This window comes from Hibiscus syriacus, unplaced genomic scaffold, assembly GCF_006381635.1.
Source record: "Hibiscus syriacus cultivar Baekdansim isolate YM2019G1 unplaced genomic scaffold, ASM638163v2 tig00116964_pilon, whole genome shotgun sequence".
In the NCBI taxonomy this organism is placed as follows: domain Eukaryota; kingdom Viridiplantae; phylum Streptophyta; class Magnoliopsida; order Malvales; family Malvaceae; genus Hibiscus; species Hibiscus syriacus.
This window is the reverse complement of record NW_024063489.1, coordinates 3,223,192-3,250,531: the sequence shown is the minus strand read 5'-3', so window position 1 is coordinate 3,250,531 and position 27,340 is coordinate 3,223,192. Positions and strand designations below refer to the sequence as shown.

General features: G+C 34.4%; 3 protein-coding genes and 1 pseudogene across 3 annotated transcripts; 2 read left to right on the top strand and 2 right to left on the bottom strand.

Annotated features, from left to right (window-relative positions):
* Positions 1-1,887: 1,887 nt before the first annotated feature.
* LOC120191075 lies at positions 1,888-4,097 on the bottom strand (annotated as a pseudogene).
* LOC120191074 (plant cysteine oxidase 1-like) lies at positions 4,003-5,859 on the bottom strand. Its single transcript, XM_039194078.1, has 5 exons — positions 5,713-5,859; positions 5,444-5,595; positions 5,217-5,361; positions 4,885-5,088; positions 4,003-4,796 (listed from the first exon to the last, which is right to left on the bottom strand). The coding sequence occupies exons 1-5, from the start codon at positions 5,852-5,854 to the stop codon at positions 4,690-4,692; spliced, it is 750 nt and encodes a 249-aa protein (XP_039050009.1). The 5' UTR covers positions 5,855-5,859; the 3' UTR covers positions 4,003-4,689.
* A 14,986-nt stretch (positions 5,860-20,845) lies between these two features.
* Positions 20,846-22,182, top strand: LOC120191072 (14-3-3-like protein). Its single transcript, XM_039194077.1, has 4 exons — positions 20,846-21,364; positions 21,451-21,573; positions 21,662-21,778; positions 21,861-22,182. The coding sequence occupies exons 1-4, from the start codon at positions 20,873-20,875 to the stop codon at positions 21,930-21,932; spliced, it is 804 nt and encodes a 267-aa protein (XP_039050008.1). The 5' UTR covers positions 20,846-20,872; the 3' UTR covers positions 21,933-22,182.
* A 2,180-nt stretch (positions 22,183-24,362) lies between these two features.
* On the top strand, positions 24,363-26,111 carry LOC120190953 (acetylajmalan esterase-like). Its single transcript, XM_039193960.1, has 5 exons — positions 24,363-24,648; positions 25,016-25,234; positions 25,325-25,473; positions 25,551-25,824; positions 25,906-26,111. Exons 1-5 carry the CDS (start codon positions 24,381-24,383, stop codon positions 26,109-26,111), a joined length of 1,116 nt encoding a protein of 371 aa, XP_039049891.1. The 5' UTR covers positions 24,363-24,380.
* Positions 26,112-27,340: the final 1,229 nt, after the last annotated feature.

The window sequence follows — 27,340 nt, the reverse complement described above, 5'->3', positions numbered from 1 at the left end:
CCAGAACATTCCTCAAATATTGATCCAGTGGACAAACATGGGGCCGAATGATGCAACATGGGAAGATGCTTCAGTCTTCAAACCCAGTTTCCCGATTTTGATCCTTGGGGACAAGGATCGTTTGATGGAGGGGGTATTGTCATGATGGAAGGAGAGTTAGGGTTGGAAGGATTTGATTTGGGGAAATATCGAAGAAGGAAATCGGGGAGGCAGCAACAGGAATTGGGGAAAGAGAGAAGGGAATTAGGGATCGAAGGGGATTAGGGATTTCAATGATATCTGGAGTGGGAGAGACTGAAGTAGAGAAGGAAATGGGTTATATGGTAATGGGTCTGGGTTAAGAGAGTAAGTGGGTTTTAGTTACTTAGACCCAACTAAGTAGATCAGTGGGTTTATTTGTTTGGGTTTGGGGTTATATGAATCCAAAACGGATGGATAGAAGGATGAAGGGGTGAGTCAGCATTTTAGGCAGTTATTTTGTTAGACAGCTGTGGTACTTGTTTATATATAATTGTACCAAAATCTTTTAAGGGTATCTAATGAATGAGAGCATGTTTTCTGTACCTATTTCTTCTATTTCTAAAATCCGTAGAAAATTCTTCTAAAATTCTATCCTAAAACGTAACACACCATCACTGAAATCTTCGTTTGAGGGTTTATTGAAGCTTTTTCACTCTGAAAGCTTGGGTTGGTCTCCCATACAGGGATGTACCAAGGGGTCGGCGAGGGAGGTCGTTCTCCTGAAAATTTCAAATTCTCATAAAATTTAGTTATTTTCATTGTGTTTTCTGTTGATTATCTATTTTCTCCATCTTAAAATTTTATAAGTTCGCTCCCCTATAATAAATCATGCGTCCGTCCTTACTTCCATCACCTCTATGCTTTATAATATATGCCAGTCTTAATTCATAATCCCTTCTTGGTGGGTACAAGGGGCTATTTTCTTATTTTATACGAAAACTGTAGCATTACAACATTTCTGATGCAGTTGAATATTGCCAGTGCGAGACATTCTGGTTGGCATTTATAACTAGAGTTAAAACACTTTTTAGCTACATCTCGCACATAAATTTAATTCTACACCACTACAACTGTTCACTCAATGAAGCCAATAAATGCTGCTGAACAGTTGTAAGTTATGTTAATTGCACTATAATTTCTGATTAATATCCTTAACCACATTCATGTTTCTCCTCTGTAAACATTGAAAACATTTGACTGATTTTTTAAGAAAAAGGCCCTAGCTTTTGTTGTGTCATCTGGACGATCAGAATACTATATGTATTTGTACATAAGAATACATATAGTATGCAAGAATAAAAATTTAGTTTTATTAGTAAATTAATATACCGAAAACGAAATTGAGAATAAAAACGTTGAAGTTATGCATTGTAATGTTTAAAAAAAAAGTAATTGAGTTCACAAAAGTAAAAAGTGGATTTCATATCGGTGGATTGCTTATTTCCTAAGTTAAAAGGAACATTTGAATGCTTAAAAAGATACAACCATGGTTGAAAGATGGAACCTTCATGGTGAGCGAAGGCGGCACCTAGGAATGGACTGAAGGGATGATGGGGGCAGTCATCTCTCATGAAAATTTCAAATTAGTATATATTTTAGATATTTTCTTTGTATTTTTAATTGATAATATGTTTTCGCCCTCTAGAATTTTATAAGTTTACTAAAATTTTAGAAGTTGTCTGCGTAGCCTAAGATCCTAGGTCCGTCCCTAGCGGCACCCAAGTCAGTTCAGTGCCTTCCTTCTCCTTAACAGAGATATTAAAATGATTTACTTTTTTCCTTTTCAAAGTAGGTAAAGCATGCGTATGAAAAATGAAGTAATTGGAGAAGGGGTCTATTGATGTGTATATATGTATGTATTTTAGTTCACACCGGGCACACAAAATCACCACTTGTCTACATCTTCAAAATTTGCATCTAAATCATCATCATCAAGCTCCATGCTTCCGGCCATGGAAAGTCCCCCAACCCTGGGGACCTCAGTGGTTTTCATGGCCTCCTGTATTATACACTCTACTTCTTCCAAGCTCTGTGAAGGGTCGTTCACATCGTAGCTCTCTCAGCTCCACTCTTCCTTTAGCTCCATTGCCAAGTTCATTAAGAACCAAGGGTGGCTTTTGATCTCTGGTATACTTATTCTCTGCACCAACAAGTGATAAGAGAGAATGTAAACAATTCAAGCAAAGATTGGATGATTTGCAGAAATTGTATTAAACCACACCTTTTCAGGATTTGCCACAAATATCCGAGACAAAAGATGTTTGCAATCTATAGAAACTCGAATATAATCCAGAATCGAGTAGTGGACACAGTATTCTCTGCCATCACCAATAATCTGTAAGTGAAGCCTCAAACAAATTGCAGTTAAATAAGTTCAAATTATGTTTAACTTTGAAGTAACACTCACTCCGATTGTCTTTCTAAAGTTTTTTGGATCAGCAGGATCTTCAAAAGGATATGACCCAACTAGCATGACATATAAGATCACACCACATGACCAAACATCTGCAATCTATAGTTACGGAAGATTAGATGTAGATCCTGTCTGAATATGCATCAGATACGGTTGTTCGACAGTGGTACTTCGAGCAGAATGAAGAATCGGTGTAAAATTTTACCTTCCCATCATATTCTTTCTTAGATAGAACCTCGGGTGCAATGTATGTTGGTGTTCCGACAGTAGATTTTGGTTGTGAATGAAACACAGATGACTGCAAAAATTGTAGGATAGTTAGCAACTAGTAAATTCAATGTTGTTATTGCAAACTTGATGATTGGTTAATGTTGAATACCTTTGAGTATCCAAAATCGCAGATTTTGACACGTGGTGCGGTGCTGCCATCCAGGAGAGTGTTTTCAAGCTTAAGATCTCTGTGACATTTGCTGCAATCCAAAATTTACATCTTTAACAATAGCAGCAAAAGGTTACTTGAGATTTAGGGGAAAAAAGAAAGAAAATGAGCTAAAAAGGCCAGAATTTAATACCATTGAATGACAGTAACTGACTCCTGATATCAATTGCTGAAAGAAAAATCTTGCCTGTTGGAACTCAACATGGAAAAGATGAGGTAAGTTATTCCAATAGAAAATTCATATGCATGAGAAACTACGTTGTTCGAATTCAAATTAGAGCATCCGATACAACATGTAATGAATATGGACCCAAATATTCCAAGAAACATGAAATGTTATCCATTTTTATTTTACCTCATCCTCACCAAATCTACTAGCATTGCAAATGCGCTCAAAGAGTTCTCCCCCGGCAGCATACTCCATGACTATGGCTAGATGAGTTGGTGTAAGAAGAACCTGCAAGGACCAACAGCCAACAATTTGCATAGTTGATCATTTAAAAGTAACATGAAAGTAAAAATCATTTGCATTTTTCATCCTCCCATTTTCCTGTTTCAAGGGACAGTAATTTGCTTTACAACACTGACAATGAAGCTTGATTTTTCATTTTGGCACTTGATTCAAACATCAGGGTTTAGGCTGGAACAATTAATGACATAACTGTCAACTACATAGATATTGTTGTCTCTCTTCATTCTATGAATTTTTTTCATTGGTTCTCCATTGATGGGAAGAGAAGGGTGGTAAATAAAAAAAAAGATCAGAGTGTTGACTAAAGCTCAGCTCGACAGGATACAAGATAACGAACACTGACAATAAAGGAACAAGGAATATAGAACCAACCTCTTTGAATCAAACAATATTGGGATGCTTCAATGGTCTATGGTTCATGATTTCCCTTTGTACATGTTCATCTATATGCAACAAAAACAGGGGAAAAAACATAAACCCTTTAATCAACACATCCATCCATGAATGACATCTCTGACTAAGGATCCAAACAAAAAACATGAAAAAGAAGAAGATGAGGACATCAGAAAGATTCAAGAGGTAATAAAAGGATATGAAGATAACCTTCTTCCCTCTCTCAATGAACTTCACAGCAAAGAGCTCTTTTGTCCATTTATCTCTGACTAGTTTAGCCACTTCAAAGTTCCCTGACCCTATATCTTTCACAACTTCATAACGTTCCATGGTTTTGAATCTCTATCAATGAGGAGCTCCCACTTCAATCTTTTTTATTTCTCATAAGAACTGCATCCAAAACTTGAAGCTCCGTTTCTACAGGCTCCAAGTTGTGACTTAAAAGTAACAACTATCATCGTCATCGTCATAAAAAGCTGTACAAGGTTAAACCCTGGAAGCCTGATGTGTTTGACTGCAGCTATAGTTGACATAGCAATGAATGGAGGAGATTCGATTTAATTGTTACATAATGAAACCGAAGGTGAAAGTTGGCGCAAACTGTTGTGTTTGACGGTGCGGGAGGGAACAAAAATTCCTCCCCCCATCAAAGAAGAAAAATACCAATAATATACGCTAATTATGCTTTTATTAGGTTTAATCAATAATTGAGTGATTCTTTTTTATAAGTTAAATGCCACGATTCTTTCATTCAAAAAAAATGCCACGATTCTCGAATATTGTGGGCTGCTCGCATTCCCACCAATATTCCAACAGTCATTTTAGGCACTTGAAAACGTGGGTTTTCCAACCATATTGTGTGTATATATCTATATATATATTTATATACTCCCTTTACAACACTATATACAAAACACTGATTCTTTGGGCAAGGAATTATTGTAGTTCCAATTAGCAAAGATCATCTGCAACATCAAGTGGAGGACCAAGGTACGGCGCCCCCTTAACAACTAATTCATATTGCAGTTTTAGTTCCCTTTCCTCCAGCCAAGCATAACCTGGGCATTAAATTGAAATATTGAAGCATAAATTTGGATGAGTTTGATGATTACAGATATGGTAAAACTTGAATTTTTGATGATTTACCTGGAAGTGAAGGGATGGGGAAGTCTGAGTAGTACGTTGAAGGCCTGCCGAAGTCGTCAGAGTACGGCGGAGATAACACATCCAAGATAGCACAAGGGGTCAAGGCGGTGAATGAGTGGATGTTTCCACCACTCCTCGGAAACAACACCGTTGGTTCACAAGGTGCATTGAAGATGCCGTCTATCGCAGTGGCCGCAACTCCATCTGCAACTCTCGCCATTGCAACACATGTTTAAGCTAATATACTTGATGATTTTCATATCATTTTCTTTGTTAACTTCAATCCAAGCATGATTGACGACGTAGACATGTATGCGGATTAAAACCCTTACTTGCTCTGGGGCTAAAATTCTCCGCACGAACCCAATCGTAGGCTCTGACGTAAACCGAACCGTAAAGAAGCTTGCTTAGAACTGTCATACCAGGGTGATCGTGGAGTGGGAAAACGCTGCCGGCCGGCAAGCAAAAAATCCCCATCTGCACAAACAACAAACTTGATTTAATCACACATGAAATATATGAATATGAAATGAAAAAATAAATGAACAAACATACTTACTGAAACCTTGTCGCATTCATGGATGTGAATGTAAGTTATTTCAGAAATACCTAGCCCAGAAATCAACCCATTGCTGATCATGGTCTGGCTTGAACTTGGAGATCCATCCAAGCTAAATTCATCTATTCCAACGTCAACAGCTTCGAATAAATCTGCGTTTTTTTATAAAAAAAGATAAACGAAATTCACCCTTTAACTAGTATTTTCCCCCCTAGAAAACAAACCTAAAACATATACAAAAATGAGAAAATTAAGGGAGTAACCAGTACTTAAGATAGTTTTTAGCCATTGAATCTGTTGGAAAGTTGGAAGCTCTTTCTGGGAAAATACATAATGACAGGCATCATATAACATTTGAATTCTGCTTTTCTCCATTGTAGAGTCCATGTGGAAACTTGTCCCCCTTCTCATCTATCAGGAATATATGTTAAGAACGTTAGGCTAAACCTGGGGGCATATTTTGACTTTTTTAAATCATACAATGGGCTTTCTTTCTTCTCGTTGGAACTTTTCAAGAAGCAATCGATTTGTACACACAATATTTTGGCCCCATGGTTATAAAATAAAGGATATACAGTTAACAGTTTACCAGGGATGATTGTTTTTGCTAATTTTTAATTAACACGTTCACTTTACGAATACTTTAGTTCAGTGTGGTAGTACTGAATTCTTTTTTTAATATGGAAGAAGAGGGCTATTATTTTAGTATTAGGGCTTTCCTCCTGTTTCAGCATGGAAAACAAAAATCATGATGTGCTGCCTGCTACTAATGAGAACAATCCACATGTTATCTGCTTTTTATTTTCTATTTGTGTACATTTTCTCCTTGTTTGTGGGCTGCGGCCCCTGTTTGTGCTCAGATGGAAGTGTGCTGCTACCATGTTCTCTTAGTATTTATCAATGAATACTTTCTTTTTCTTTTAACATAATTATTAGTATCCGATTTATAGATCAATTAATCAGGATTAGATATTCCAGAAGATAGAACAATCTGTAAACACTTATTTTTCGTCCGAATTTTGGTTTTTATTTATTTATTTTTATTATAGTAATATAGTATAATTTTTGAAAGTGTTTTTGAAAAAATATAATATATAGTTTTCAAAAAATATTTTTTTGAAATATATATTATATAATTTTTTGAAACGTTTTTGAAAACTTATGTACAATATATAAGTTTTAAAAACATTTTGAAAATTATATAGTATATAATTTTGAAATCATTCTGAAAATATAATATATAGTTTTTAAAAAACATTTTTTAAAAATTTATATAATATATAGTTTAAAAAAACATTTTGGAAAACTTATATAACATTTTTAAAATCATTTTTGAAAACTATATAATATATAGTTTTGAAAACGTTTTTAAATAAAATATATAGTTTAAAAAAAAAATTTGAAACATATATTAAATAATCTATATTATTATTATTATTTATTTTATTTTATTTTATTTCATTTCATTTTATTAATCTAATTTAATTTCATTCATTATTTTTGTCAGGGTCCAAACGGGGTCCAAATAACAGTCCAAATAACGGGCCTGAACTAGCCTAATATCAATATAAGGTTCAGGGTCTAGGAAACCCTAGTCATACATGTCACAGGCGACGCAAATCAGGGGAGCCGTGCAGTCAAGCACGCAACGGTCAAACGTTCCGACAGAGATTCTCGGGACTGACCCATCCCGGGATGGTCGGCTAACCACAAACGTTAGGCTCGAAAGGTACGGGAACGACCCCGTCATCACCGGAAACAACCCTGTTGGGGGCTATATAAATACCAACAGAGATATCATCAGGGGGGGAGGACCCCATCAACCAACAACAGAACTCACATACGACCAACAAACGAAGCCAAGAGTGAACCACACTAAACCGAGAGTATCATCGAGTGAAACAGAGAACCAGGTCATCAACGAGCCAACCTCATAAGAAAACCAAACCACTATAATCGAGCCACAGAAAACAAGAACAATAAAAAGCATCGAAGCAAAACCGAACCACAATAGCCAACAAAAAACCCAAATCGAAACATAAACCCAAAGGCCGAAGCCCCACAGCAAAGCAAAGTAAAAAAATCAAAGCAAAAACAGCAACACGGTCACCGGAAAAGTCAAAGGTCGCCGACGAGGAAGGTAAAAAGACCGAACCTTTCGGGCCAGATCTATTGCGTTCGGGGTAGTTTTAGGCGACTTAGGATTTGATTTTGCGTTTAGGGTGATGAGGAGGGTACTCAGTGAGGTTTTGGGGTTATCTGGCCACCGACGATGGCGACCGGAGCGATTTCCAGTGGAGGCTGGCATGGCTGGGTTCCCACTCGAGAGAAGGGTCGTTTTTTAGAGTGGGAGAGCTGGGAGAGATGTTGTTTGAGGAATGGTGAGAAATAAAGAAGAAAGGGTCTCTTGGCCCATTTAAATACTAGGGGCCTCTGTGCAATTAGGGGATTTTTGAATTCGTTCCGTCGTCCCTCGTACTTTGATTCGCTTTGCAATTCGGTCACCAGTTGTAATTTGGCCACTGGATTTTCAACGGTTTCAATTTGGTCCCCATTTATATTTTACATTTTTTGTAATTTGATCCCTAAATTCTTATTTTATTTTTTTTATTTTTTATTATCATGCTTTTTTATTATTATTAGTATTTTTTTTACCTCGTATTGTTTTCATTTTTACTTTTAAACCAATTTTTTAATACTTCTTTAGTTTTATTTATTTAATTTTAATTTTATTATTTTATTTCTTTGGTATACATATTTTTATTATTATTTTTCCTTCAGTTTATTTTTTTAGTACCATTATTTTTATATATATTTTTCTCTATCTAACATTTTTTCCTTTTTCAGTAATAATCTCAATTAATCAAAGGTAAGTAATGTGGTTCGAACCGAAATTTTAAATTTCAATTTTAAATTTTAATTTTCGCAATTAAGTCAACTGACAAATTAATTGGTACCGAAAGGGCGATTCAAGGGTGCTCATTCTTCCTTGACCATAACCGACTCCCGAACCCGACACGTTTCTGGTACAACGCAGATCAGGTAAGATAGTGTCTGGCCCACCTAAATTCATTTTAAAGTGGTCGGCGGCGACTCCAATTCATTTAATCCAAGTCGAAGCCCAATTTCAGACCCAACCGAAAGACGGTTCCGACAGCTTGGCGACTCCACTGGGGACAGATAAGTGAGTCAGGCCGAAATTAATTTTCGGTTGTCTTTTTATGCGGAAATGTTAAATTTTAATTTTAATTTATTTATTCGATTCCAATTATTTATCTTTGATTATTTTTTTCAAATAAATAGTTGTACTGACGTTTTTTAATGACTTCAGATTTTTTTCAAAATTGTCATCTCTAAGCTCTAAACCCGTGCTCCGAACCCGTCTTAAGTGGGGGTGAAAGCGACGCATTCGTGTGAATTTATTCACCGTGCGGGCATAAGGGAATGTGTCCTCTCGAGTTTAACTTAGACCACACAAGCCTGTGATGGGCTTAGGACTAAGGGTCTGGTAAGCCCAAGGGGGCACCGGCAAGGAGAACTCGAGTACCTTTTTAGAACCTAAATCGGGAGAATACAAGGAATTAGAGCCTACCCCAATACCTCATTCCAAACCCTAGGCTGCTTTGTTTCCTGCTTTATTTTCTGTTCAAAGCATGCGAACAAGACAAATATGCGGCTAGGATTTGTTTGAAATTAGCATGCGGGTTAGAAATCATGTCTGGGTAGGAATATTAAGCATGTTCGGGTAGATTATCATGTGGGGTAAGATTTTTTCATTTTTTTATTTTTTATTTTGATTTACCTCACTAACCCCTTTTATTTTTTATTCTATTTCGTTTTGTTTTCATCATTCGCATCATTTAAAACGAGGTGTTAATCCACCAAAAATGTGTTTGTTAAGCATGAATAATCTGCATTAATGGACAAAGGGATTATAATACAAAGAGATAAAAAGCTCAGAAGCCCAACCGTGGTCAAAGAACACTTGGAGGCAAAAGTTGCAGGGGCAAGACGAGGAAAATGTTACCGACCCGGAGAGTCTTTTCGAAAACTGCGAGAACAAGATGGCAAAACCCTAGCTGAGTTGGAGATCATTATGGATAAATTCTAGAAACAAGTCGATAAACTTTGGGTGGAGGGCTCCGATGGCACTTTCGTTTGGAACAAGCTCGACATAGAGTGAAAGCCGGAGATGCAGTCATTCGAGACCTTTTTGGGGCAAGCAGGTCGTCACCTGCACAAGTTTAGCCAAATGAACCAGAATGGTTCGACGGGATATTCAACCGGGGAGAAAGGCGGAAGACGAATCAACTTGTCAGAAGCTGTGCGGGATCTATACCATCAAAAAGTTTTATGTCTCTTCAGACGTAACAATTTTTTCACCAATAAGGGTTATTCAGAATAACAGTCACATTTTTGGATCAATGCCTCGGACATTTCATGCATCATGCATTTAGACATTTTGCATTTTCTTTGCATTCACATTAACTAACATATACATGTCTCATCAAAAGGAACAAATACTGGATACACCGCCTCAAGCATCAGACACACCCCATCCGCATAACTCCCATTTGAAGAAGAAGATGATGGAAGCCAAAATTACACAAATCGAGGAGAATATGTTGAAACTACAGGAAGAGCTAGAAGACAAGATAAACCAGAACAGTCAAAATACTCTGAAAACAATCATGAAGAACCAAGAGTCTTTGGTCGATCAGATCGTTGCCAAGTTAGTTAGCTTAAAACATACCAGTGCGCCTGGGGCAGGTTCACCGGAAGGGGTAACTATACAACCTACCCCACAAGTGGTTATCTCACCTGAAATCTTACCAGAACTTCGAGGGGACTCATCTGCTGTAAAAGCGAAACCCTCGTCCTATGTATTTAACCCTAAGAATAATCCTGGTTATTACCATGTACTGGATTGGACGAAAAGGACAAAACAAGCAAGATGGAGGAAAAATCAAACAATTGGAGGACCAAATGAAGGTAGTCAAAGGAGACCATGACTACCATGAAATCGATGTCGCATAACTCAGTCTAGTCCCGGACTTGGTTCTTCCTCCGAAATTTAAGTCCCCGGAGTTCGAGAAGTTTGACGGGAACAGTTGTCCATCCGCTCACATCATCATGTTCTGCCGAAAGATGACAGGATATGGAGGAAACGACCAACTCCTGATCCACTGCTTCCAGGAGAGTCTGTCGGGCTCAGCCATTCGGTGGTACAACTAGTTGAGCCGATCAAATATCAAGACCTGGAAGGACCTGACCAAGTCATTTCTGGAACAATACAAGCATGTCAATGACATAAAACCAGATCGAGTTATGCTACAAAGCATGGAAAAGAAGCATAACGAGAGTTTCGGGCAATACGCACAAAAATGGAGAGATTTGGTTGTACAAGTGCATCCACCTTTGGACGAAAAGGAAACCCGAAAACTTTTCGTATAGACCCTGAAGACTCCATACTTCGGGCACCTGGTTGCGATCACATCATGAAGCTTTTCAGACTTGGTTATGACCGGAGAAATGGTCGAGTCGGCCAGAAAGATTAAGGATGGGGAGGCCAGTAGGGAACCTCCTGGGCGATAGCGGGATTGAGAGATTAACAACATCAACCATGCCAGTAAAGGCGTTACGATCTCCAAACCGAAATCAACTGCAGCTGTACCGTCAGGTACTTCTAAACAAGATTCCAGAGAACCCAAGAAGAAAATGAAACATTTCGACCCTATTCCGATGACATACAAGAAACTCTATCAGCAACTTCTTGACACCCACGTAGTGTCACCATATCCGGTGGAACCTATGAAGCCCCCATACCCCAAGTGGTATGATGAGAATGCACATTGTGAATATCACGGCGGTGTCACAGGGCACACAATTGAGAACTGTTACGCATTCAAGAGAGTCGTACAGAAGATGCGTAACCAAAACTGGATCGACTTTAACAACTTGGGGGCATCCAAGTGAGGAAGATCATTTCATCATTTGAGGCATTCTGTTTGAACTTGTTTTTTTCTACTTTTTCAAGTTTTTGTAAGAACATTTGAATAAATTTATGTTACTTTAATGATGACAAGCAATGAATCACATTTGCAAACTTGCAATTCTTTGAATATAATTTGAATTATGAAACTCTGTGAATGGTTCAAAGTTACGGATCTTTGACAAAGTAACATGTTTTAAAACAAGGACCTTGACCTTTCCCAAAATATACCCTCAAACACCGTACCCTGCTCTTACAATTAACCAATACAACCTTTTCCTTTCATAAGGTGCGGGCAACATGGGGCATCATTTGCATATGACAATTACTATGTTTTTTATTTAAGACGTTCAATGACGATGATGATCTTTACAAATGAAAGAGTCGAGTAGGTGAATTTAGTTTAGGTCAGTTGCTTGAAAATTGAACTCTAAAGATAAAATTTTTGACTTTCAACAAACTCCTAGGCTATAACATGTTCTTCTTGACAATCTTAAGAAATTAAATCCATAAAGTTGAGCTACTCCACTAAGGCAATTGGTTATAGAGGAAACTTAAAAGCCCTGGCCTTATGAGTAGATTACATTCAAACCATGACATTGCTCGGACACTTGGCAATTCGGTGTTTACTCCACTGCTCTTGTCAGGCTGAAGACTCTGTGATGAGATGAACCCTTCAGTTAACTTGATAAGAGTGATTATAATATTAAGTTGTCCCTCTAAAGCAATTGGTTAAATGCCCCGGCTTTATGGATTCAGCTAGCCAGATAACGAAAAGTTAAATCAAATTTATCTAAGCAAGAAATTTTCGGTAATGATAGACTAAGGGAGTTAAGGAACACCTGTTATAGTCAAATTCACACGAGCACTCAAGAATTTCATTTTTTAGACTGATATTTTTTACACTGCCTTTATTAGAGGAGTTTACAAAACTTGAAGATTTCAGAGGACCAAAATAGAAGGTCCAGTAATTGATCAGGCTAGTTGCGTCATTTTGTCTGCGCCCAATTAAAATGCCAAAGCATATTGCGATATTTAAAAAAATGACATTTTGAGTTACCAAAACCTTAGAAAGGAGGCCAACCTAAAGCCAAATCATCCATTTGAACATTTGTCAAAGAGTTGTAACTCTGAAAGCGTTAAAAGAGCTATTGATTCCTTTGATATTCTTTGGACTCACGTTTATAATTTGATTCAATTGCGAACAATATTTTACAGAATTTTTATCTTTACCCCTCCTAAAACAAGAAAAATGAGGAAGACATTTTCAAACAGGACAGTCTCAAATATGAAAGGTCTGTAAAGCCAAATATCGAGAAGCAAATGGGGCACGATCGATTCCATAGACCAGATTGGCAGACAAAGCACGAGACTCCAATCCAACAGATAGAACATAACTCATTCATGTTGCATGCATCTTAGGCATACTTAAGAGCATCACATTTATTATTTTTTCGTATACATGATTTTTACAGCTTTTAGAGTCAAGTTTCGACTTCAAGGTGAAGGATACTCGATTTAAAAGCACCTTTAAGGATTGACGGTGGTTGCTTAACTCAACAGTCAGAAGCTACACCTCAACCAATTTCGGATGAGTTCGAGAACCAGTGCAGAACAAATCTAGTTCAGCTCAACTCAACAATGAGCAACATGTTTCTAGCTAACGTCTTCAAGCCAGATTTCAATTCCACAACGGAAGATATTCGACTGTCAAAATTTATCAGTTGGCTTTCCGTAAAAGGGGAGTCATTCAAAGATCGTCTCATTTGGTTTAGACTCGCTCAAAGGAACCTCCTGAAGAACTATGTCCAGCTTAGACCTGTGAAGGGAAGCCATTTTTTTAAAAAGGACATCATTTGCACCATAGCTCAAGGCCAGAAGGGCTATCTGCCACCAAGACCTTCGAGTTCGACTACGCTCAGCTCCAAGGCATATCATTTGCAGCATAACCTAAGTCGAGAAGGGTTATCTGCCAACCAAAGACCTTCGAGTTCGACTACGCTCAGCTCCAAGGTACATCATTTGCAGCATAGCTTAAGTCGAGAAGGGATATCTGCCAAAGACCCTCGAGTTCGATTACACTCAGCTTCGAGGGTACATCATTTACAGCATAACCTAAGTCGAGAAAGGTTATCTGCCAACCAAATACCTTCGAGTTCGACTACGCTCAGCTCCAAGGCACATCATTTGCAACATACCTTAAGTCGAGAAGGGCTATCTACCAAAGACCCCCGAGTTTGATTACACTCAGCTTCGAGGGTACATCATTTACAGCATAACTCAAGGCTAGAAGGGTTATCTGCCACCAAAGACCTTTGAGTTCGACTACGTTTAGCTCCAAGGCGCATCGTTTGCAGCATAGCTTAAGTCGAGAAGGGCTATCTGCCAAAGACCCCCGAGTTCGATTACACTCAGCTTCGAGGGTACATCATTTACAGCATAACTCAAGGCTAGAAGGGTTATATGTCACCAAAAGACCTTCGAGTTTGACTACGCTCAGCTACAAGGCGTATCATTTGCAGCATAGCTTAAGTCGAGAAAGGCTATCTGCCAAAGACCCTCAAGTTCGATTACACTCAGCTTCGAGGGCATATCATTTACAGCATAACTCAAGACTAAAAGGGTTATCTGTTACTAAAAAACCTTCGAGTTTGACTACGCTCAGCTCCAAGGCACATCATTTGCAATATAGCTTAAGTTGAGAAGGACTATCTGCCAACCGAAAACCTCCGAGTTCAATTACATTCAGCCCAGAGGCAAACCAAATTTACAGCATAGCTCAAGGCAAGAAGGGCTATATGTCAATAAAATTGTCGCGTTCGGTTCCATTCAGCTCGATGACACCTCAATCACACTACAGTTCGGTTATAATCGAGGTTTTTAAGTCGAGAAGAAGACCTGGGTTAACCATGCCTTAGTGACAATAAGCCATTTTTCCGATAGCATATCTTAGGATGAGAAAAGCTATCTGTCAGCGAAGATCTTTCTAGTTCGGTTTCATTCAGCTCAAGGGCCTGTCAACCACACAGTGGAGATAAAAAATTATTTTCTAGTCAGATTTTAAACCAAGGTCTTTAAACCGAGAAGAAGACCGAAGGGCAATGAGAAGTCGCATCCTGATTCAAATCCCAAACTGCGGCTTCAATTATATATCATTTCGAGATGGACTCAACTTCGCGACGAATGAGCCATTCGTAACCCCATTCGACATGGAGTTATTCTATTCAATCTTCAACTCCACCGGACGAAAATTTGTGTCTTTTTGTCTTTGTCCTATTTTTCGTTCCACGAAAAAGGACAAAGAGGGGCAGCTGTAAACACTCATTTTCGTTCGAATTTGGGTTTTTATTTATTTATTTTTATTATAGTAATATAGTATAATTTTTGAAAGTGTTTTTGGAAAAATATAATATATAGTTTTCAAAATATATTTTTTTGAAATATATATTATATAATTTTTTGAAACGTTTTTGAAAACTTATGTACAATATATAAGTTTTAAAAACATTTTGAAAATTATATAGTATATAGTTTTGAAATCATTTTGAAAATATAATATATAGTTTTTAAAAAACATTTTTTTTTAAATTTTATATAATATATAGTTTAAAAAAACATTTTGGAAAACTTATATAACATTTTTAAAATCGTTTTTGAAACTATGTAATATATAGTTTTGAAAACATTTTTAAATAAAATATATAGTTTAAAAAATATTTTTTGAAACATATATTATATAATCTATATTATTATTATTATTATTAATATTTATTTTATTTTATTTTATTTCATTTCATTTTATTAATCTAATTTAATTTCATTCATTATTTTTGTCAGGGTTCAAATGGGGTCCAAATAACAGTCCAAATAACGGGTCTGAATTAGCCTAATAGTAAGATACGATTCAGGGTCTAGAAAACCCTAGTCATACATGTCACATGCGACGCAAGTCATGGGAGCCGTGCAGTCAAGCACGCAACGGTCAGACGTTCCGACCGAGATTCCCGGGACTGACCCATCCCGGGATGGTCGGCTAACCACGAACGTTAGGCCCAAAAGGTACGGGAACGACCCCGTCATCACCGGAAATAACCCTGTTGGGGGGCTATATAAATACCAACAGAGATATCATCAGGGAGACCCCATCAGCCAACAACAGAACTCACATACGACCAACAAACGAAGCCAAGAGTGAACCACAGCAAACCGAGAGTATCATCGAGTGAAACAGAGAACCAGGTCATCAACGAGCCAACCTCATAAGCAAACCAAACCACCATAATCGAGCCACAGAAAACAAGAACAATAAAAAGCATCAAAGCAAAACCGAACCACAATAGCCAATAAAAAACCCAAATTGAAACATAAACCCAAAGGTCGAAACCCCATAGCAAAGCAAAGTAAAAAAATCAAAGCAAAAACAGCAACACGATCACCGAAAAAGTCAAGGGTCGCCGGCGAGGAAGGTAAAAAGACCGAACCTTTCGGGCCAGATCTACTGCGTTTGGGGTAGTTTTAGGCGACTTAGGCTTTGATTTTGTGTTTAGGGTGACGAGGAGGGTACTCAGTGAGGTTTTGGGGTTGTCCGACCACCGACGATGGCGATCGGATTGATTTCTAGTGGAGGCTGGCACGGCTGGGTTCCCACCCGAGAGAAGGGTCGTTTTTTAGAGTGGGAGAGTTGGGAGAGATGTTGTCTGATGAATAGTGAGAAATGAAGAAGAAAGGGTCTCTTGGCCCATTTAAATATCAGGGGCCTCTGTGCAATTAGGGGATTTTTGAATTCGTTTCGCCGTCCCTCGTACTTTGATTCGCTTTGCAATTCGGTCACCAGTTGTAATTTGGCCACTGGATTTTCAACGGTTTCAATTTGGTCCCCATTTATATTTTACATTTTTTGCAATTTGACCCCTAAATTCTTATTTTATTTTATTTATTTTTTATTATCATGCTTTTTAATTATTATTAGTGTTTTTTTTTACCTCGTATTGTTTTCATTTTTACTTTTAAACCAATTTTTTAATACTTCTTTAGTTTTATTTATTTAATTTTAATTTTATTATTTTATTTATTTGTTATACATATTTTTATTATTATTTTTCCTTCAGTTTATTTTTTTAGTACCATTATTTTTATATATTTTTCTCTGTCTAATATTTTTTCTTTTTTCAGTAATAATCTCAATTAATCAAAGGTAAGTAATGTGGTTCAAACCGATTTTTTAAATTTCAATTTTAAATTTTAATTTTCGCAATTAAGACAACCGACAAATTAATTGGTACCGAAAGGGCGGTTCAAGGGTGCTCATCCTTCCTTGACTGTAACCGACTCCCGAACCCGACACGTTTCTGGTACAACGCATATCAGGTAAGATGGTGTCTGACCAACCTAAATTCGTTTTAAAGTGGTCGGTGGCGACTCCAATTCATTTAATCCAAGTTGAAGCCCAATTTCATGTCCAACTGAAAGACGGTTCCGACACAATCCTCTCAACCTAATATACTACATTTGCAGACTTCAACATTTGAATCAATGGCCTTACTTAAAAAAATTTAATGTTTGATCTTATTAGACCAACTAATCATTGGTAATGAAAACTTTCTTTTGATAAAAAAATATGAAGCGCTCTAGGGTTTGGATTGTGTATCTTATTTGCAACCTCTTTTATAGACTCAAACAGATTAACATCATCCCAGAGATGGCACTGTTGCTATGCCTTGGGTTTGGTTTTAAACTATTTTATTTGTTTCCTGTTTACTCAAATCCGTAGTTTTTTTCCTTCTTTTATGTTAAAAGTTAATCCGGATATATTTCTACATTTCAACAGTTTCAATTCAGCATCCTATTGTTCACGTGAAAGGAGAAAAACGTAAAAAAGTTGAATTTATAAAAAAATAATTAATAAATTATTACAAGTAGAATAATAAATAATTTATATATAAATTACAAAATTTAGTTATAAAAAATGGCATTATAGCCGGTTATCTTAATCTCTCCCAGTTCCCCCCACCGAAAACTCTGTTCTTCTGTCTCTAAATTTTAATTAGTACGCACGTGTCAAGTTAGAATGGGCGAAACTCTATTAAAGTATAAATATAATTATAATTTTTTAACAATTTTTATTTATGGGGAGAGAAGAGAAATTGCACCTAAAATAAATATTAAATTATAATCTAAAGAAAAAAAATGTGTTCACTAAAAAATTTTAATAACTTATTTTATAAATGATTGACTAAACACAATTAATTTGTAGCCCCGCCCGACACAGTCATTTAAAATTCTAATTTAAATCCTTCAAAATTACAAGTCCACCCTAAGAGCACCTCCAACGCTGTAAGAATGTGGCGCATATCTCCACTTTAAAGTGGTCTAGTGTTGCGTCAAATTCATCTCCACTTTGAAGAGAAATGAAACAACACGCTATGTAGCAATGCTATAAAAAAGTTTTTTTTAATGTTTTTTTAGTTTTTAGTTTTTATTTTATTTTGTTATATTAAATATAATATAATATATTTAAGTAGATTAAATTGTAAGATAGATAAAAAATACATTAAAATTAGATGAATAAACATACTAATTTTACTCTACGAAATGCACTAATTGAATATTTGTTGAATGAATATTCTAATTCGAAGAATTAAAATAAATAATTATACGACTTATGTTTTTCGCATTATTATTATTATTAATTATAATTTTCTTATTTATTTATATTTTTACAATGTTATTTATAAATATTTTATTAATACTTTTTATCTTGATATTTTTTTAAAAATATATATGTTTTATTTTATTATTGAAAAATTAATATTATAATAATTAAATATTATGAATAAAGTAGAGTTGATAGTAATATGGAGATAATGCTAAAGAATTATTGTTTCATAAATAGAGATAAAGATATTGTATAGTAAAGATGAGGATTGAAGACTGCTCAAAGCAAAAGAAAAGGTCACATCATTAGTTATATATGTAAAAGCTTTTGGTGGGCTTGAATTTCCAGACTGGGATATGAACAGGTTGGGACTGGTGTTTTGTCAAGTTCTGTAAACAAACGAACTAAAAGTAAATTGAATGTGATTCCATAACTATTACATTCAATTGATAAAATATTTTTAAACCCTAAAATAATAACTATACGATGGGAGAAATTATTAACAACTAAAACAAAGTTTTAAGTAGAGGTGGGTATACGGGCTACCCGTCCGTTTAGCCCACGGGTTTTGACGGTGCGGGCTTAAACGGTGCGGGTTAAAAAGTCCGCATTCATAAACGGTTTTGAATTTTAAGGCCCGCGGCCGTCCATTTAACCCGCGGGCTAAACGGGCTTACCCGCGGCCCGTTTAATAAAAATAATTTTAAATACTTTAAATACAATAAAAAATAATGTTTTAACTTACTACACCTTTAAAAATGATCGAGCAACTTGAAAAGGAAGGTAGCACTGTCAAAAATAATAAATAATATTTAAATTTTATTTTAAATAGCCGGAAATGATTATAAAATAATATTTTTTTTAAATTTTTTAATCATTAATATATATATATATATAATGATATAATTACTTAAACTCAAATTAAAAAAATAATATTCACTTATATCACCAAATTGAAAAACAAATAAAACAATAACCACATTATACTTTTATAAAATACAATTATTCAAGGCTATAATATGAATACACAGAAGTGTCTGAAAGTAGAAATTCAAACTTAAAAATTTAACAAAGTCAAACATTATACAAATCTAACAAGAAAGTTGTCAAGTGTTTCTAATAATTGTATTTTATGGATACTTTAGAGAAATACTAAAACATAATATGAAAATATAAAATAAAATACTTACAGTATAAGAGCAAATTTGAAAGATACAATTATACTAAAATTGATAAAATATAAGTATTAATTTGTTAAAATATATTTATTTTGTAAAAGTCTTTAAAAGTTGAAAAGTATATTTTCAATTTTTTATTTTACTTTTCTTTCTTATTTTTAATCCAAATATTACGTGTCATGTGATATATTATTAGAATATCACGTGACTTTTTATAATTAAAGAACAAAATGGATAACATACTTCATGAAAAAAAATAAAGGTCATAATTAAATAAAAAAAACTTTAAATACCAAAATGATAATGATGTATATTTAAATGAAAAAAATATCAAGCAACGGTAAAATTATGACAAACACCCTAATAAATTTAAGAACTACAATAATTATAAGTAACATCATATTTATAAGTAATTTATTTTCTTTTTTTTTATAAAATTCTTTAAGTTTATTTTTTCTAAAATTTTATAAATTTTAAATTAAGCGGGCTTTAACGGGTTTAACGGGTAGCCCGCGGTTATACCCATTAAACCAGCGGGTTTAACGGTCCGGGTTAAAAAGCTCGCAATTTAAACGGTCTTCAATTTTTGAGACCCGAAGCCCGCACGGGTCGCAGGTTAAACGGGTAGCCCGCGGACCTTAACCCATATACCCAGCTCTAGTTTTAAGGCTTTTAGCTCCGGTAACCAGTGAAGGTGTCGCTCCTAAATCAAAGATGTTTAAAGCTTTGATATGTATTATTAGAGGGGAAATGGTGATTAGGGACAAAAATAATATTAACTTTTAATCGTAGAAATTATGATGACGTGATTAAATTCTTTTAATCAAATTAAGATTTGTTTACTTTTATATTTAAAAACTAAAATTAAGAAAATGATATTACTTATAATACATTTAGAAAACTAAAATGAAATGTATATTAATTATCAAAATCATTTTATTAAATAAGGTCAGAGATTTGAATCTTAGTATTTGCAAATGAAGTCATCTGAGTTGAAAAAGTCATCATCGCTCTACAATACCCGATCTGGATTAATCGATAAAAAAATCATATACAAGTTATTAATTCTAAAAGAAAAATTAATTTCTTTAAAAATGTTAAAATCGTGACCATATACCACAAGACTACCTCCTTTAACCTCAATTTATACTGTGAAAGCGTCATTGGTTAATTCATAATCGTAAAATAAAGCTAAAACCACTGTTAAATATTTTTTTGTTTGAGAATAATGTAGGTATTACAGTTAGTATAGTTGTGATAAACTATATTTGAATCTAACTGGCCGAGAGGGATACAGAGCAATCCAAAACTTAATTACGGAAAAGCCCACCAATCATTTTAAAAATTACCTCCCAAACAAACAAAGTGAGAGTAGCTTTTCCAGAAGCCCCGTGTTTTCCAGCAAGGCTTTTAAAATACCCTCTGCTTTTGCCTCCTAAATCCAACGGTTCATATTTGATCCTCCTCCCTCAACGCAATCATCGCATATGCCATCAAAAACTTCCTCCAATTCTCGCGTCTTATCATTTTCAAAACCTACCCCTTTCTCTTTAGTCTTTACTCTTACCGGCTTTGCCTTTTGCCTCTCTCTCTCTCCCTCGACAATGGCCGCCGCCGCTACTACTTCTCCCCGCGAGAAAAATGTCTATATGGCAAAACTCGCAGAGCAAGCCGAACGCTACGACGAAATGGTCGAGTTCATGGAGAAAGTCTCTGCTTCCGCCGACAAGGAGGAACTCACCGTCGAGGAACGAAACCTCCTCTCCGTCGCTTATAAGAACGTCATCGGCGCTCGCCGTGCTTCCTGGCGCATCATCTCCTCCATCGAGCAGAAAGAGGAGAGCCGTGGTAACGATGATCACGTCACTACGATCCGTGATTATCGGGCCAAGATCGAGTCCGAGCTTACTTCCATCTGTAACGGGATCTTGAAGCTCCTTGATACGGGGCTTATCCCCTCGGCTTCTTCTGGAGATTCCAAGGTCTTTTATCTTAAGATGAAGGGAGACTATCATAGGTATTTGGCTGAGTTCAAGACTGGAGCCGAACGCAAGGAAGCTGCTGAGAGCACCCTCACTGCCTACAAATCTGCTCAGGTGTTCAAAACAATGCCTCGTTTTCTTTAAAAGTCTAATTGGATGGTTTTGTTTCTTTATTGGTTAACATTTTCTCTGTTCGTTAGGACATTGCCAACGCCGAGTTGGCTCCTACTCACCCGATTCGACTCGGGCTGGCACTCAATTTCTCTGTTTTCTACTATGAGATTCTCAATTCTCCCGACCGCGCTTGCAATCTCGCGAAACAGGTTGATTACCAATTTCTTCTTATTATTATCGGAAATTTTCATAAATCTAAACTTGGGGACGTGATTGTTCTTTTCACTTTATGGCCAGGCATTTGATGAAGCAATAGCTGAGTTGGATACTCTAGGAGAGGAGTCGTATAAAGACAGCACCCTCATCATGCAACTCCTCCGTGACAATCTCACTCTGTGGACCTCCGATATGCAGGTACATGGATATCAACTTCTAAAATTAAAATCCTTTTACCCCTCTAACAAAATGCATACTAATTTTGCCATAAATTAATTAGGATGACGAAGCCGATGATACCAAAGAAGCACCGAAGCGAGAGGAAGGACAGCAAGAAAACGCTCAGCAGTAGTGAGACTTTGCTGGGCTCTTTCTCTCTGTTATAGTTTACCGATTTAGGTTTCAATTCAGAATGAAACTTCTACCCGTTTGATGTGATTTTATAGAAGAAGATTTGCCGCTCCCCTCCCTTATTTTAGGCAATTCTTGTCTATGTTTAAGTGTACTCGGTATATATTTTCTCTCTCATTTTCCTTTTAAATTTTATCACCTTCTAAAATCATTCGTTTACCCGTTTGTTGTTTAGTCTATGCTCTCTACTATCTCTGCTCTGGTTCTACTACTAGTGTTTCTGCTCATTTACTATAGCTCTTGCCATTTTTCGTTATTAAAAAAAGTGATTCAATCGATACAATCTTTGTCTGCAATAGTAAGGGCTGATTCAATCGATTGGGTGCTTCTTTTCATGAAAGCTGTTTGCCATTTTTCGTTAATAAAAAAAGTGATTTATTTTTCTAATTGAAATAATCATGGTGGGTGACATACTTAATGCAATATTAAGGTTATTTCGAGTAAAATGATTTCTTTTTCTAGGGTTTTTCTAATTGATAATTTTATGTTTTGAATTAATTAAAATATATTTGAAGTCATTTAATTATTTGTTGGGTAATAAATATATTATATTTAAAAAAATATAATATAATTATTTAATTTAATTATTATTATAAACAAACTATTAGTTATTAAATTTAGATGAAATAGTGATATAATTTGATATAATAATAATTATAGCTTTTTTAAATTAGTATATTTTATTAATTTACTTTTAATTTAAAAATAATTTAGTAAATTGGGCTTTTATATTTAATTTTTTATTTAATTTAATATATTTCCTCTCAATTTATTTGTTTTTAAAGGAAATTATTTGTTATTTTCTCATAAATGTTAATTTTTTTGTATAATAATAATTTTACAATAACTGTTTTTACATATAAAAAATAACAACTTATTTTTAGGACTAAAAATACAATTATTCATATGTTAATTTGATCCGACGAATTTGATTCTTTTAACAATATTACAAGAAAAATATATTGATAAAAAATTAAATATATAAAATTATTTTAAATTAAATTAAATTTAATAATAGTATGAAAATCTTAAATGTTAAAAATGTTATTATATTATATTAAATAATTATTTTAATTTGAACTGTCAATAGTATATCTATAATTATAATTTAATAGAAATATTTACTTATTATTATTTACAATCAGATTTGAATTCAATATCTATAATAATTACTTTTTTTTAGTCTTAAGCAGTCTATTGGTTTAAATACGACTTGGTCTTTGAAGTAATTATATTTTGTGCGTAGACAACTATTTCAAGTCATGAATGTGTAGAGTTAGCACAAATCATAAAATGGGGTGTCAAATACTAATACTTGTCTAAAGGTGACATTAAGTTACTGAAAAGCACCAAATCATAGGACAGCAGGCGGTGCTATGAACTGTAACTTTCTTCACCGCACCAGACAGCACATTAATTAAGAATGGGGGAAGGTGGGTGGTACGATTGGGCTACTTTTTGAGAGCCCTACTGGACCCAATCATGTCACCAATTATGGCCAACTTCTAGCATTTATGATTTCAGCCCACAAACAAAAAAGCATTTGAAAGTTATTAATTTTATTATTATTATTATTAATCTGAGATAAATATAAAATAATATATGTTTAAAAGTAATTTTTAATAATTCGATATTAAACGTTTATATCTCTTATATTTTCAATACTTAAATTTAAAATTTTAAAGAATAACAATAGTTATTTTATCACTAAAATTACTTGGTTCATGTTATTAACATTATTTTTTTATTTGGGGCTACATATATAACCCTTCAATCTATCCCCCATAAAAATAGAATTATTATTTTGATTTTAATATTTTCAAAAAAGAATGTTAATATTTATTGAAATTTTCAAAATTTGAACTATATTTATTATTTAAAATTATATTTCTTCGTGTTTGTTCTTTAATATAAAAAAATATTTGTACAATAAAAATTAAATGAGTAGTTCATAAATATAATTCAATGAATTTAAAAATAACTAAAATTATGTTTATACAAAGTAATCAAACTATTAATAATACATTTCTTATTTATATAACATAATATTGATTTTATAAATAAAATAGACACACACGATAACAATAAACTAGTTTTTTGTAATTGTTGCGTATATTTCATGTTAAATAAATTTTAAATGATTTATTAAATAAATTAAGATAAATATAAATAGAATTATCCATGAATATAAAATGAATAGATTAAATTAATCATGAATGGTGAACTAATCAATAAATAAGATTTAAACTTTTATTATACTTATCTATTTAAAGTTTACTTTTTCGCCCTATATAAAAATATCGTATCAGTTGTCTCAGGCAGTTCTAAGTCATAGCTATTAGCCGAATATTTTCTTTACAGCTAAATCGTTTCTCTCTTGAAAATTAGAATGGCTTCCGGTCTTCGTTCTCAAGTTGCCGTCCTCTTTTGCTCCCTCTTTCTTCTTCTTCTTCGTCGTTCACCGCAATGCAATGCAGGTATTCTTAAGACTTGCAGGTTTGATGCCATATATCAGCTCGGGGATTCAACATCGGACACTGGAAATCTGATCCGAGAGGACCCTTTTTCTCCTTGCGCTACCCTTCCTTACGGTGAAACCTTATTCAAGAATGCAACCGGCAGATGCTCCAATGGCTTACTTATCATCGATTTTCTTGGTAATCTGTTTTCTTCATCTCTTTCGTCATCAAAAACCAAGCTTTTCGAGTGTATAGTGTATAGATTTTTTATTTATTTTTGGATGAACCGTTTGAAATAAGATAGAAGAATAAACAGCGCGACCAACTGACAGAATTATTTGCAAAAGTTAGTTTCCAGCTCAATGAGATTGAACCTTTAAAAAAGAGAGTTTAACTTTGAAAAAGTGACTGAAAAGGCCATGATATTAAGGCATTAATTAAGTCACAATCCAACCACCTTAATCGTGTTTGTGTATAATCATACATGTCTCTACCTTTTCAGGAGTTTTCCATGTTATGTTTAGTTATATACGTAATAAACTTAATTTACTTGTCATTTTGACAGCTTTATCTGCTGGAATCCCATTCCTACAGCCCTACTTGAACAGTGAAGCACTATTTACACGCGGCCGTGGGGTGAATTTCGCAGTTGCCGGCTCCACCGCGTTACCTGTGGAAATTCTAGCCGAAAAAGGAGTTGTTGCCCCAGTTACCAACAGTTCCCTTAGCAGGCAGCTTGACTGGATGTTCACCCATTTTAGTGGCATATGCCGCGACGATGAAGGTTAATTAGCATCCCCTTTCACAATTCCCTCAATATTTTGCATATACTGTGAACTAACAATATATGGTGTTTGATGTTTTTGTCTGATAGATTGTTCCGAGAAACTTAAAACGGCTCTGTTCATTGTTGGGGAGATCGGAGGCAATGATTACAGCTACGCCTTGTTTCAAGGCAAATCCTTCGACGAAGTCAGATCCATGGCCCCTTCCGTTGTTCAAGCCATAAAGGATGCTGTAACAGTAAGTTCTGTTGGTTCGTATAATCATTTCAACTGCAACACTAAACAAATCAATCACCTTGTTCTTGACTGTCACAGAGAGTCGTTGGTTACGGTGCTACTCGAGTGATTATTCCCGGAAGCTTCCCGATCGGCTGTTTGCCGATCTACCTCACGAGATTCCGATCCAACGCTTCTGATGCTTACGACAATTTTCATTGTCTCAAGGACTTGAACGGCTTGTCAATCCATCACAATGACCATCTCAAACAAGCTATAAAAGAAATGAGAAAAGAAGTTCCTCATGTGATCATAGTATATGCCGACTATTACAATGCATACATGAAGCTCCTGAACAGAGCCACGTTTCTTGGTAAGTTTATTTACATTCATAGAATTTAGAAATTGTTTTTGATTTATTAATATTATGGGTATTTGTTGTAAATATGCATAGGTTTTGACCCTGATTCAACAGACAAGGCTTGTTGTGGTTGCAACTTGGAGTTGAACAAAATGTGTGGAGCAGCAGACGTTGCACTGTGCCCAAATCCGGACCGCTATATAAGTTGGGATGGAATTCATTTGACACAAAAAGCTTACAAGTTTATAACAGGTTGGTTCCTTCATCACATCTATCCACACCTTCGATGTAGCGTTTGAGTTACATGTCTTTATTTATTTTTTTGCCTTTGTTGTTCATGTATAGGCATACCACCTTTCACCGATTTTTAATTTTTTTATTTTGAATAATCTAAATTGATTACAAGGGAATACTTGTTCCGAATTTTCTTAATTAATTGATAATGTGCATATCGTGTAGATGTAAATACTCAAATAAGATATTCTTTTCTAAGACTAAGACTACTTGAAGGGTCCAATATTTTTTTTTAATTTATAAAAATGCATCTAATGTCTTTAGACGAATTTCTGAAATATCCTTATATTATTTTTCAAAAATGAGAGATTGGATTGGATCCAAAACGTTTGAGGAATATTAGTGAAAGATTGGGTTGGATCCAGAAACGTTTTAAGGTTTATATATAGTATGTTCCAAATAATTATCAAGATGATGTAACCATCAGGTTGATCATTCTATTTTTCAAAATTATCAAATAATATTTTATTATCATTTTAATATTTTAAAAAATGATTCAATTTGGCTCATGAATTTTCCTTTTATAAATTATTTTATTTCATTATATTTTTTTTTATAAAAAACATGTGATATTTTAGAATGATTCATCTACAATGTCTAGCGACAGTTAATATAAATTAAAATCAAAAATCAAAAAAACATACTAAAAAATACTTTAAATACCATACTAGTAATAAAATATATTTTTATAATTAAATATTATTTAACATTTTTAAAGTACTCTTGATACTTTTATTATACCAAACGTAAGGCTAATATTTTGATATGAATTATTTCAAATAAAAAAATGATTTAAGGTAACAACTTCAATTTTAAAAGATTTAAGTGAAAGATTGTACCTAATTGTTTTAATTTTCATGCTTCCCCTTAATTATAGGAATAGTAACACGTGATTTGGTTAAACTCACATTATTATAAGTATGATTATATAACTTATATTTGAGTCTTACAATGGAGATATATATACATATCAAAAATAATTTATTAATATATTAAAAAGTAATAGATAAATAATAATAGAATGAATATCAAAACGATTTCATTAAAATTTAATTTTTTAAATATAACTATAAATTTAAATATATTTAAAATTTATTTTTTAATAATCAATAAATATTTTATAAACATATATTAAAGCGTGTTATATATTAACAAAAAACATTATTTTTATTCTAATTGACGGTAAGTCTTGAGCTCAATTCAAACAATATTTTCCTTTTATAAAAAGAATACT